Source organism: Pyrus communis, chromosome 6 (genome assembly GCF_041283825.1).
Source record: "Pyrus communis isolate YQ-2024b chromosome 6, ASM4128382v1, whole genome shotgun sequence".
In the NCBI taxonomy this organism is placed as follows: Eukaryota; Viridiplantae; Streptophyta; class Magnoliopsida; order Rosales; family Rosaceae; genus Pyrus; species Pyrus communis.
The window spans coordinates 335,435-348,138 of NC_142570.1; the positions used below are offsets into that span (position 1 = coordinate 335,435).

General features: G+C 36.7%; 1 protein-coding gene across 2 annotated transcripts; it reads right to left on the reverse strand.

The window, feature by feature from the left end:
- Positions 1-1,699: 1,699 nt before the first annotated feature.
- On the reverse strand, positions 1,700-5,715 carry LOC137711654 (homeobox-leucine zipper protein HDG11-like). 2 transcript variants are annotated; one of them, XM_088695267.1, is made up of 11 exons: positions 5,404-5,714; positions 5,192-5,309; positions 4,903-5,091; positions 4,307-4,777; positions 4,091-4,192; positions 3,779-3,988; positions 3,500-3,680; positions 3,129-3,397; positions 2,939-3,028; positions 2,444-2,707; positions 1,700-2,365 (listed from the first exon to the last, which is right to left on the reverse strand). In XM_088695267.1, the coding sequence occupies exons 1-11, from the start codon at positions 5,526-5,528 to the stop codon at positions 2,330-2,332; spliced, it is 2,055 nt and encodes a 684-aa protein (XP_088551393.1). In that variant the 5' UTR covers positions 5,529-5,714; the 3' UTR covers positions 1,700-2,329. The 2 variants fall into 2 exon arrangements, with proteins under 2 accessions (XP_088551393.1, XP_068307009.2); XM_068450908.2 differs by having other exon boundaries at positions 1,700-2,707; positions 5,404-5,715.
- Between the last annotated feature and the right edge of the window lie 6,989 nt (positions 5,716-12,704).

Genomic DNA, 12,704 nt, shown 5'->3' on the forward strand with positions numbered 1-12,704 from the left:
TAAATCGACGGCATACTTAAAATTGATAGCTTTATCAATTGAAATTTGAAAAATAAGGTCTAGAGTCTAGGCTTGTGGGGTTATTGCATTTGGAGAAATGTCAATGTCTGCCTTCCTAATTTCCTCTTTTCTGATCGTAACTCTACCATCAAGGTCATTTAATAAAACCCTACATAGTACTAATGAAGTAAACCTGTGCAGACAACCACATGGTAGGCTGTATAGTATATCATATAATACAAATCAAATTAGATGGATTTAATTAATAAAATACTTTTGTCTTTTGTGATTTGAGAGAAATTCTTTAATCCGGATGTCCGTACACATGCACCAAACATAAGGGAATGAGATAATAATGGCTAAAAACAAGTAGCGTGTAAGATAGATGTTTTCTATCTGCAATTAAACAAACACGCAATTTGATCATCCACACCTAATAATTTTTATTGGGGAGGGGGTTTATGATCATGTCAACGAAACATAACCCGCAGTTCAACCCGAAGAGGTAACAAGGCAAAGGTAGGTAGTGTACTTAATAGGTTTACCGAGTAGAGTGGTGGAAAGCTAGGGTTGCATGGTGAATGATGATGGATGGAGGGTGTGGAAAGTGGGAAGCTATAGCTAGCTGTAGAGATAGAGTAACATGAAGCATTGATGGTGTTTTAAGACCCTGTCTTTATGGCTGACTATACCATACTGGTTTTGTTGCAGCACCTTCGGCTCTCGCTTGCTCAGTCTCCTCACAAACATTAAACTAATATAAAGTTTTGCTTTGGGCTGATCCATAGGCATTAGGCAATAACAAACCAAGTCCAATTTATTATCTTGTGTGCTGCTAACTTTGATGAACCCCATATTTATGAATTATGACCGACTGTTTCTGTAGCGGCATGGCTTAAGATGTAAGCTGGGGTTGATGATGATATTCACCTTCTTCTTCCGCTTCTCCCATGACTCTAGCAAACACCGATTTTAACGCTCCTCGTTTAGCAAGTGATTTTAGCATTCTTTATTCTCAAACTTTTTGGTGTTCCAACGTGATTCAAAAAATATGTAAATATTTAGTTTGAAGGGCCAAACCTTAGTTTTAATTAGTAGTACCTATTGGTTGCCATTTATTTAGACAAAGAAAGCTCCAAAAGGTTCAAAAGTCCTAGATTGATTGATGGGATCTACCTTTATTCAACAAATTGACCAATCCAACTCAAACTCAAAGAATTTGGTTAAGTGACGTAATAAATGGACAGTTAGTCAATCAGGGTCATATCAATCAAAGTTCATCAAGGAAATGCTTTTTCCCTCCGGAGAATGCCGAGGCATAAAATTTGAGATCTTTAAGCTCAATTTCCACGTTTCCAGCCTCAAGGAAAAGCATGGAGACGGAGCCCCACAAATTGAAGCCAAGGATCCCCTCCAATGGTCAACGTGTTGGCCCTAGTTTCATTGCACTCAATTCTTGGCTATTTAATATTTATCGTCCCTCTTCAAATAACAAAAATTTAGGTAAGAGTATTTGATCACGTCATTCGTAAAACATATTATAAATTATGTATTTTAATTTTAACCTATACTAGTCTGTTCAATTTGAAAATTGAAAATTTTCCCATCAGACAACTTTGTTTACGTTTCCCTCCGCTCGCTAAACTGAAAAATATACACAAATTAATCAAGGCACGTTTGATTTGTCAAGAAGGAAAAGTTGAGAGGAAATTCAAATATGGTTTAAATTAAGATACATAAGTTGATGAACAAGAAGTCAATGCCCGAACCATACAACCTTTTTTTTTGATGGAGAGAGATGGACGGAGAGAAATTCAGCAAGAAAGAAGACGGGTATGGTGCGTTCTTGACTCCCTCTTTTAATGCTCTACTTTTCCAAAACGAAATTTGCAAAATAACAAAGACAACTCAAAAACAAAGGCTAGTGATTTTAACACCTCTTCTATCCACGCGCAATCCCAACATGAGGTCAAAAGACGAGCGTTAAAATTTTTTACGCACTCACAGAAGGAGTACATGAGGTTAAAAGACGAGCGTTAAAATCACTGGCCAGAACAAAAACCTACCCCACCCAAAAAAAAAATAAAAAAATTTGTAGTTGGTGTAAATTGTGATGAACCTTGGAAGCAAAAACACAGCTCTTCTGAACCATCAGCAGCAGCAGTGGAAGTAAATGAAGCTTCAGATCTTTGATGAGAGGGCATTCAAAGTTTTCAACTAACGCAGATGATCTGTCCCACATTGAATACCTCTGATCATTTCTGATCAGAAATATTTAAGATCAATGGTAGACAAGAAAAAACAGTTGTGTAGCAGAGAGTGATCATCATCAGGAACTATTGCAATTCAAGGCTGTCTTAATTTGCTGCACAGTGTTTCCGATTAGGGTATTAACGGTATTTACCGACTCCAAGTTCAGTTTAGTGGATGGCAAGCTGCTCACCAGAATTTGAAATGCCACTGTGATTAGTGATCCACTTCCAGTTGCATTGCAAGAACTCGATGAGGCGCAGTCCCCTTGATCTGCCCGCCCGTCGGGAGAAATGGAGAACCCTGAGGGCAGCAGAGGAATGTAAGAAGGATCCTCACCGCTCATTGCGATGTTTATGGCCGGTAGGTCAACAGGGGAGTACACAACAAGTGAGCCTGATGAGTCTATGCAGCTCTGTTGGAGTATCAACATGTTGTTCTGGCTAGTGTTGAATGCCTATACAGTACAAGGAAAATAAGTTGCACTATGCGATTAATTAAGTAGTCCTTAAAATAATTTGCGTTTCACAATAAAATACGAAGAGAGCTGCTATATGCACTCCAAAAAGGTCATTTTACATTTCTTCCTAACGTAAAAATAAAGACGGGGAGGGGAACATAAAGACATTTTTGGAGTGCTAATGTGAAAAACAGAATAACTTGTTTCGCAAATATAGAGTTGTCTTACTCGAAGAACAGATATGCAGTTCCCTGGATGTGAGCCATTTGCTATGTGGGCAACATCTTGCACTGCATTGCCATTTGAAAGCACATCCCACTAGAGGAAAAATCAAAACCAATTTATAAGTTGCAGCTAATTTAATCTGATTAGTAAGTTACAAGATTTGAAAAACATTTTCTAGCAAGCATAAATGTACCTGAGGTCGAGTTCTTTCATCCTTGAAAAAATTGAAGACATTCTGCGGTGATAAGGGGAGCCAAATAGTAGTAGCCGCACTAAGAACCACGCCATTGGGCTGGCCAGGATCAGTGATCTTATGGATGGTGACTCGCACTCCAATCTCGTTCGTCCCAGAAAGGGTGGTCCATCTATGTCCGTTGGATGAGCTAATGCTTGCGCAGAAGTTGTTCACCATCCTTTGAGCTAGTTTCATCATGCTCCTCTTTCCTTCAGGGGATGGAATCACTGATTGATTCACAACAAAAAGAAAATAATGTTGAGATTAAGCTTCTAGGGGAGAATGGTAAATGATCGTTGAATAACTTTGGTGTTGAAAATTGAAGCTACCTCCTTCAAGATCTCTTGTAGAAGTTCCTGAAACCATTAGACAAGCAAATCTTTCACACATTCTCTGCAGAGCAGCAAGCCATCGTTCAGCTCCAAATGCTAATCCGCTGTGAATAAGATCTCTATAAATCCGATGAGTTGGAACTTTGTCTTCTATTTCCACATGTTCCACCCAAGTAACCTATTTTTTTCCACAATGATGGAAGAAGTAAGCGAAGTTATACCATTACATTTTAGATTTTACATACAGAAAAAATACTTTTTGTTTGTGAAACAAACCTTGGAATATCCATTAGGCATGTCTTGAATCAAGCACCCGGAAGGAAGCCTATGAGATCGACACTGGCTTGTAAACTGGTTATCTTGTGGAAAATCGTAAGAAACATCAACAATTATCCACAGGCCTTGCTCGATTTGCTGACAATAACGAAGGAAGTAGAACTCCCGAGTTGGTACCAATGGAGAAAGCACTTGCAACTCGTTGTACATCTAAATAACATCCTTCAAGTGATAAGAACTTATCCAGGCATAATTCCAGCATAAGACTAGACAAAGCAAAATAGAAGTGTAATAAAATTTTAAGCCACATACCAACTGCAAAGAACCACTATGACTTCCCAACATTCCAGATGATATTACTTCGATTGTTCTTGCCATTGAGACAATTGTTGGAAATAGCTCTCCAAATTTGTTCTGCAAACTTAAAATTGTTAAACTCTTGGATGTAAACAGTTAAGCTACAATTCAGGTTTGGGAATCGCAAATTATATGAAAATACAGAGAGAACCAGGAGGAGGAGAGAATTACCGGGTCCATAAACATGTCTACTAATGCTAAACCATTCATGATAACCACACCAGAATCTCTTGATGCTTCAATTCTAACATTGGGGTTTTTCAAATGACTATTAGCCCTCGGAAAAATCCTCTCGTAGGTTTCGAGATTAAGAACATCCCTCCCATCAGTAGAAGACTTCATCCACAAGGGTTCATTTGTCCGCAAAAGCCCAAGCAACTCTTCCATGGCATTGGCAGCAATGTCAGTCATGAGGGACTTATCCATGTCCGAAAACCCATTAGGCTGGTAAGGTAAATTGGGCATGGAAGATGAAGCACTCCCAGGTAGAAGATCAAGATCAAGCGAAGGTCCGGCCATCCCATGGCCCCCAAAACTTGCCATTGATAAGTCCAAAGACGAAATATGAATAGGCTGAACTGGTGAGAGCTGGGAAATTGGCCTCCCAATGTATTTTGCAGCAATACTAGACACTCTATCTAACTGCAAATGAATGAGAGAGCGAAAATTTGAATATCCAAAAAATAGATAAACACAGTAACTGAAGAGAAAATTGCATCAAGCTTGACACTTCAGTACAAAAGCGAAATGGAAAATCGAGTAAAAACCTCTTCTTTCAATTGGGCATTCTCCATTCGCAATTTATGTTCGTCAAAGTAGGAATCTTCGTTGAGTGGAGGGACACCGCAAGAGGGGCAAATCACATTCTTGAGGGCCTCTCTGATTGCAATGTTCTCGCATCGGATCTTGTCGTTCTCTGCTCGAAGCGCGCAGTTATCTGCTCTTTCGTTTTGCGCCTGCCATTAGTAGTACAGCAGTGAGGCACAAAAGTAATGAAGAAAAAAGTGCAGTAACTTTCAAGCGGAAGAGCGAGCGAGCGAGTGAGAGAGAATTTACCTTCATCTGGGTCCTGCGGTTTTGAAACCAAAATTTGATCTGGCGAGGAGCCAAACCCAACTCTCTGCTCAACTGCATCCTCTGCTTTTCATCTGGGTGAGGGCACTCCTTATACATTCTTCATACCAAACACATGCAACCAAATTAATCGCTTTTTCCAACCAAACAAACCCATAAAAAAGCACAGCAAAAGTCGTAGACTTTAGACTTACCCTTCAAGCCTCTGAATCTGGTGAGTAGTGTGGCGGTGGTAGCGCTTCTTCCTTCTCTGAGAGCCGGAGGCCTCGTCGTGGTGGTCTCCACTACCAGAGCCACCGCCTCCGCTGCCATACTCCATTTTTTGTACTCCTCGGATTAATTCGTCGCACTCACACTATAGCTCGCTCTTGAGTTTGGAAGGAGATAGAAGAAAGCTACTAAATGGTTCTATGATCAGCAGAAGAAGCCAAGTCCCACGAGAGAGACAGCAAGCAAACAACAAGACTGACTGTGATATTTTATATGGGTTTTGACTTTGTGGTGTGGTGTGGTGTGTGGGTTGTGTAATATATATACACACGCATACGTGTATGGGATATGGAAAACTGGGTTGTGGTTGTGGAGGGTTTAAGGAGGAAATGTGAGCATCAGTAAAGGATGCTTCAATGCACCAAAAATTTCATAAACTGACTATCAAGAGATTATCAAAGATATCGGCTTGATTTTGGAAAGATTAAATCTTGACCCATGATTGACTTTTACCCTAACAAAATCACTGCCAAGAGATTATATTTTTACTTGTGGGTGATTTTTTGTTAGGTAAAAGTTAATCACGGTCCAATATTTAATCTTTTCTAAAATCAAGTCGAAATCTTTGGTAATCTCTTGACAGCCGTTTATCAAAATTTTGGTGTACTAATGACTCTGTGCTTGGCTTCCATAACTGATGCTCTTTCCCTATATATTTTTCCGAACCACCACATTTCCTCCTTAAACCCTCCACAACCCGGTTTTAACAAAATCACTATATCCCCGCTTCCACTGATTTCTGTGTTTTTCGTAACTGATAGTTTTAAAAGCGTTTGCTTTTCTACTAATAACACCACCTGAAGGTCAGAGAGAGAGAAGCAAATGGGCAAAGCAATTAAATTCTCTCAACACACCCCATTGGAGGGCATAATATTTTTCTGGTTTTTTCTGTGGAAAAATGCTAAGGAGACGATTTCAAAAGTGAGACTCTCTACCATCTTATATTTTTTGGCACACTTATCATGCAACCATTATACGATATTGCGTAAAAAAATATGAGGTGACGGATAATTCATGAAAGTTCTCACTTTTGAAAGAGTCTTACTTAGTATTTTTCTTTTTTTTCTGTGTGTGGTGGCACAAATATAGAAGGGGGTATTCTCAGGGCCAGGTGGGCAGTCGTTGAGCTTTTAATAGGAGCTCCCTAAACCTTACTACTTGCTAGTCCTACCCACCGGTGGACAACACTGCTCATTTCCCGGCTGCCTCATGCAGCTCCCCACTCCCTTGTAATGACAAATATACCCTTTTTATCCTTTCCCAGTTTCCACCACAACTTTTACGTTTGACCTTTATTGTTTTATAACTTTCCTCCCTTCGTTCTAATTCCGCTAAATTCTTTCATGGACATGGATACCTCCGGATCCATTGGTCCTAATCTATTAAGTTTCGTGATCCGGACAATTGAAATTTGATCTAACAACTAAAAAATTTCAATAGTCCAGATTACAAAATTTGATGGATTAGGACCAATGGATCCAGAGAGGATTCATGTCCTTCCTTCATGGTTGTAACTTGTAACTTATAAGAGTTTTTTTTCACACTGACTACCACATGTGTCGAAAGTCAAACATGATTCCACTTTGTGAGAGAGATTTTTTAAATTTATCAGACATCAAGTGTAATAATACAATTATTTATAATTTTGAATTATTTATAATGATTTGTATTATAACACTTACTGTACCGAGATATGTTACTAACACACTAAAAAAATTCTACCTTGAGACTGCAATTCTCTCAACACAAGTCAAACCCACCTTCCATTTCAACCATTCCATACCGAGATATGTTACCAACACACTAAAAAAATTCTACCTTGAGACTGCAATTCTCTCAACACAAGTCAAACCCACCTTCCATTTCAACCATTCCATTTATTTTTACCTTTACTCCTACACCAGTAGTTTCACTTAAAAGCAGTTGAGCCTCGTTGTTAAGTGCTTAAAAGCAGTCAGTACCAAGTATTAGAAGCCTTGTGTTAAGTACTTATATTAAAAGCAATTATGCCTTCTTGTTTTAATTACAAGGTCTCAATGAATTTGTTTCACTAATTAAGGAGAGATTAATTTGCACTATACTTGTTTCATTTAGTGGTTCAATTACTTATATGGAGATTTAATTTAGTTGGTGAGTTTAATTAACTTAATTGTTCCATAAATTACAATGCATGTTAAATACTTATATCAACATGTCTAATATATATATATATATATATATATGTATATATGCATGGTAGTAGCTTATGCCTAATATATTAATTATAGTTGGAAAATTGATTGATGAGTACTGTATAGTCCAATTAAGGGAAGACATGCATGTATGGATATGCAGGAAGGGGTGCTCGTAAATCTTGTGGGGGTTGTGTTTGTTCACTTGTGCGAATTTGCGTAACGGCTACAAGGGAATGAGAATGATTACGAGATAAAATAGATCTCTTTGAATCCATTTATTACGATTTTTTTTTAACAAACAATATTATCTATATTAATATTGGGCTAAGCCTCATAATAAGCTAGCAATAATCTGATTCAAATTCGCTTTTGACGATAATGGAACCAAAGACCTCTTGCTTACAAATAAAAATAGATACCACTAGATCATATTACTAAGTGGATAACGAGGCATTGTTGCAGGCGGTTGTATCCTGCTTTCTCTAAGAAAGTCTTAACCTTTCCGCGAATAGTGATGAGTCTTCACGAGAGATCAAAGCTCAAAGGCATATTAAAAGGTGTTGAATATTTTCATAATTTTCATCCTTATTAATACTCGATCGATACATGCATTTATCCTTCGTCAGATAATATCTTATGGTGGTTTTTGAGCTGATTTCCCAGAGTAGGATGAGAAATGGAATTCAGTTGAAAATATTTGGGTGCGTAATTCAAGGGTATTCAACGATCAAAATAATAAATAATAAAATTATTTAGGTATTCCATTAATGAAAGTAAAATACTATATTTGGATTAATTACATATGTGAATCTATCAGGATATCAGGTTACAATAAAATTTGAAATATATTTTTGTTTTTTTTTTTTGTCAAACGATAGATTTTGTTAGATTAACCACTAACTCAGTTCGAACCCACACCATGTAAGGGCTCAACTCCTTCCTACCTATGTGGTAAAAGGCTCCTTGCTCAAAATATATTTTTGTTTGAAAATTTAAAATATTTAGTAAATATTTGTGTTAATGATATATCAGAATTACCTCTAATATTCAAGCCCAAATCCTGCTGCAGTTACATTTTTAACGGTAATAGTGCAGCGGTTCCAAATAAAAAATTTTACCAGGCTTAAATGAGAGAGGATTGTAAATAATTAGGGATCATGACAAGAATTTGAAAATCAATCCAAACTCCTTTCAAATTCGTATTCTTGAGGGAGTAGGAGGATGTGATCAAGATCCAATAAATTAATAGTTTAGGTTTCATATATATATATATATATATATATATATAATTGTTATTAGTACTTCAAAAATCTTATTCTATACTTCTCACAAATGTATTTTTCTTTCTAATTATAGAAAGTTTGGAGTGCCAAATTAGATTTTTGAAACACTAATAATTCCTTGTATATACACTCGTATATACACATATATACACATAAAATTATATATATATATATATATTATATCGCTTCTGTTGTTGTTGATGTTGTGGTAGCATACTACTACGTACCTACTCATCAAGTCTGAGCAAACAGTTTCTAAACTTCCAATATTGTTCTTGAGTAGTCTAGCTCCCTAGCTAGCTGGAGGAAATTATGTCGCCATACACGTATCCATCCTCGTATCATACATAAACTTATATTGTTCGTCATGAAGCTAACTGAATGATGCATCAACTTGTTAGGTTTACTTTGTCTGGTGTTGGTTATTTTGTTTGGTTTGAGGTGCCCTGATATTTATTATTGATGCCTTATCTATTTAAAGACTGAATTGGAAATATGCATGTTCTAGTCCACCTTGCTTATTCTCTGTCTTGATCAATAAAACTCCTCGTGTCGTTTATTCCTCGTCTATTTTTCGTTTTTTATATATAATTTTTTAATATAGACACATATGCACTTTGTTCCCTCCCTATATATACAGGCATATATATTTTTCTAATGATCTGAAGAACGGTCATTCTCTAATTGACGGATGATCTGTATGTATATTGCAATTCCGGTCAAGCCCTAGCTTATGTGAGACACACACGTACGTGCACACACAAAATTAACCTTATTAATGGACAGTTTCTCGATCCTTAAGTTTCTGAATTCAGCTGATTCAAGCCAGTATATATCATAGCCTTATTATCCAATAGCTATATATATATATATATATTATATTATATCCAATTAATGTTTTCATTATTTCTCAAATTATCATATCACGCGTGTTCATTTAAGAAGCCATTTGGAATGACGAGCACCGAGCAAATTAAGCGAGTTAATCAAATTGATATATGAATTAGCAGAAGTAATATTAAAGGATCTTAATAGTCTGTTGCAGCAAGTCATTGCTATTAAATTATGGAAGGTTTCGTGGCAGGGAAAATACTTAATATTGGGTAGCAGCTGCATCTCCATCTGTTTTTTCAAGAGCCATTTAAAGAGATTATTTAATACCTCTACTAGAAAATTGAAATGTATATTGACAAAAACAATCAAACAATTCTCCCTTCAGCCTATGAAAATGGAGAATACTTAAATCACAACATGCATGATTGAGATTAAAAGTTCGGGTGTAATGGAGGTTATCAGCATTAAACACTGGTTAATATTGTTAATTTAATTTAGAAAAAGGTTGCTTTTCTTTATATCTATATGCAGTATTAGAGTCAGAATTTCATATGAGGAGGGGCCTCACAACATGAAGTTGGAGTAAATTGCACAAACATCGAAATACCTATCAAATTCAATACAGAGAACTAAAAACATTGTACAAACTTAAACACTTGAATGTGAGGTAAAGAGTTATGGCAAGAAAATTAAAAAATATTACCAAAGGACTAAAGAAAATACAAAGAAAATTTGATGACAAAAGCAGGATGTAAGAGAGATGGAGCGAAAGAAGGCGGCGTAAAGGAAAAGAGAGTTTGGACTGAGAAGAGGCACACTTGAATTTTATTAGTATTCGATTGATAAAGTAGCATAAAAAAGGCACGACGGACTCATAAATATTCTGATCCCTTAGTGGCTCGGCCTCTGTTTATCTGTAGCTTCCTATAATCATCCCATTTCCTTGCTTGCAAAGACAACCATTGCATCAATGCACAACAAGTCGATTGTATGTGCAGATAAATTTTTATGAGTACGTAAGTTACATGGTGGTTCATCTTACTTGTGAAGTTATTACGCATACAAAATTAAAGTGAAAGAAATTCAACTAATTAATATTCAAAGAAATTTCCCAACCAGGACTAATGAAATAAGAAATTAAGCTGATATCAGATTTCAAGCTCAGTACTACAAAATCTGAAACTTGTTGAGGTGTATATTTATAGTTCACCATGCTTGTTCAACGATATAAACCTAACTGAGAGAAATATAGTTGGCTAGAAAATGCAAATCAAGGCATAAGAAGGCATGCAGGGAGGTTGCAGTGGCCTTGTGGTTTTTAATGTGGTATTTATCCGATTGGATATGCATGGTCCATACAATGTGGCTTATTAATTAGTTTGTGAGTCATGTCGTACTTATTTTGCTAGATTTGCCATAAATATATACCTAAGCTTAGTACACTCTATCGTATACGCATGTCACACCCACGTACACAAATTTAGGGAAAACCTAGAAGCCAAAGGCCCAAAATGGAGAAATCCAAGCTGATGCGGGAGCCAAGGCTTAAAAATAAAAAAACAAATTGAAAACTTCTCTTGGCGTTGGAAATTCAAATAATAAAGGCATTGTAATTTATTTTAATGACATAGGAACTTGTTAAGTTATTTTAAGAGAGTTTCTTAGGAAGTTGTGGTCTATTTATGCTTCTTTATCTTTAGTTCCTTTAAATATTGATGTATTAGAAGCCATTGCTGAAGTTGAATGAATTAAAATATATTTTGCTTTGTGCAATTGAAGTGAGTGATTTCTCCTTCTCCAATCAAACATTTGGTTTGGTCGTGTGAGCGAATCCACGATTAGCGACGTGAGCTAACTCCGTTGCCCCTGGTTGAGTGATTCCTAGGTTATCTATCCCTCGTCTCCTCGAGAACTCTTGGCTTCTCCTGCATCAAGTGGCATCAGAGCAGGTTTTTCGCTGTAGTTGAAGATCATGGCTATGATTATCAATCCATTTCAAGATCACATCGTTGAAGAGATTAGTTTCGTAGATTGGAATTCACCACCAATTTACGATGAGTACGTTGATGAAGATGAAGCCAATAATCATTTTGTGAATGAATTTTGAAAAAAATTTCAGACAGTCTACAATTTTTGTGACTTCAACATGGATGGAACAAGGTGGTGCCCCTTCTTCCTCAAGCCCAGCAGTGATGCTTAAAGAGGCCACTCATGTGATAAGTTGCGGTTATGAAGACAAAACTAAATGGGGTTTAAAGATAGGTTGAATTTATAGATTCATCACGAAGTACATTCTAAGGGGTTTCAAGATGCATTCTAGTGGTTGGAGGTCATTTTCAATCAAAAAGAAGGAACCAGGCCTACAACGTTTGAAAGAATGGGGAAATGGTCTTTTCATGAATATTTTGTGGCTTGAAACACTTTGATCACTGTGAAATTCATTTTACTATTGTGGTTGTTGTGGAACAATCTACAAGGTCCTCCCAAAGATCGGGGAAGACCAAATGAAACTCGAGGACGAGTTTTCTTCCAGAAGAGGAGAATGATGAGGGAGCCAAGGCTTAAAAAAAAAAAAAACAAATTGAAAACTTCTCGTTGGCATTGGAAATTCAAATAATAAAGGCATTGTAATTTATTTTAATGACATAGGAACTTGTTAAGTCATTTTTAGAGAGTTTCTTAGGAAATTGTGGTGTATTTATGCTTCTTTATCTTTAGTTCCTTTAAAGATTGATGTATTAGAAGCCATTGCTGGAGTTGAATGAATTAAAATATATTTTGCTTTGTGCAATTGAAGTGAGTGATTTCTCTCATTCCCCAATCAAGCATTTAGCTTGGTCGTGTGAGCAAATCCACGATTAGCGACGTGAGCTAACTCCGTTGCCCCTGGTTGAGTGATTCCCATGTTATCTATCCCTCATCTCCTCAAGAACT

Excerpts from the sequence above, each read along its gene's own strand:
- LOC137711654 (XM_068450908.2), bottom strand. The coding sequence starts at position 5,528 with ATGGAGTATGGCAGCGGAGGCGGTGGCTCTGGTAGTGGAGACCACCAC. Across the intron at positions 3,989-4,090 it reads ATAGTGGTTCTTTGCAGTTG|ATGTACAACGAGTTGCAAGT; the intron begins GTATGTGGCTTA and ends GATGTTATTTAG. Across the intron at positions 3,681-3,778 it reads TGCCTAATGGATATTCCAAG|GTTACTTGGGTGGAACATGT; the intron begins GTTTGTTTCACA and ends GGAAAAAAATAG.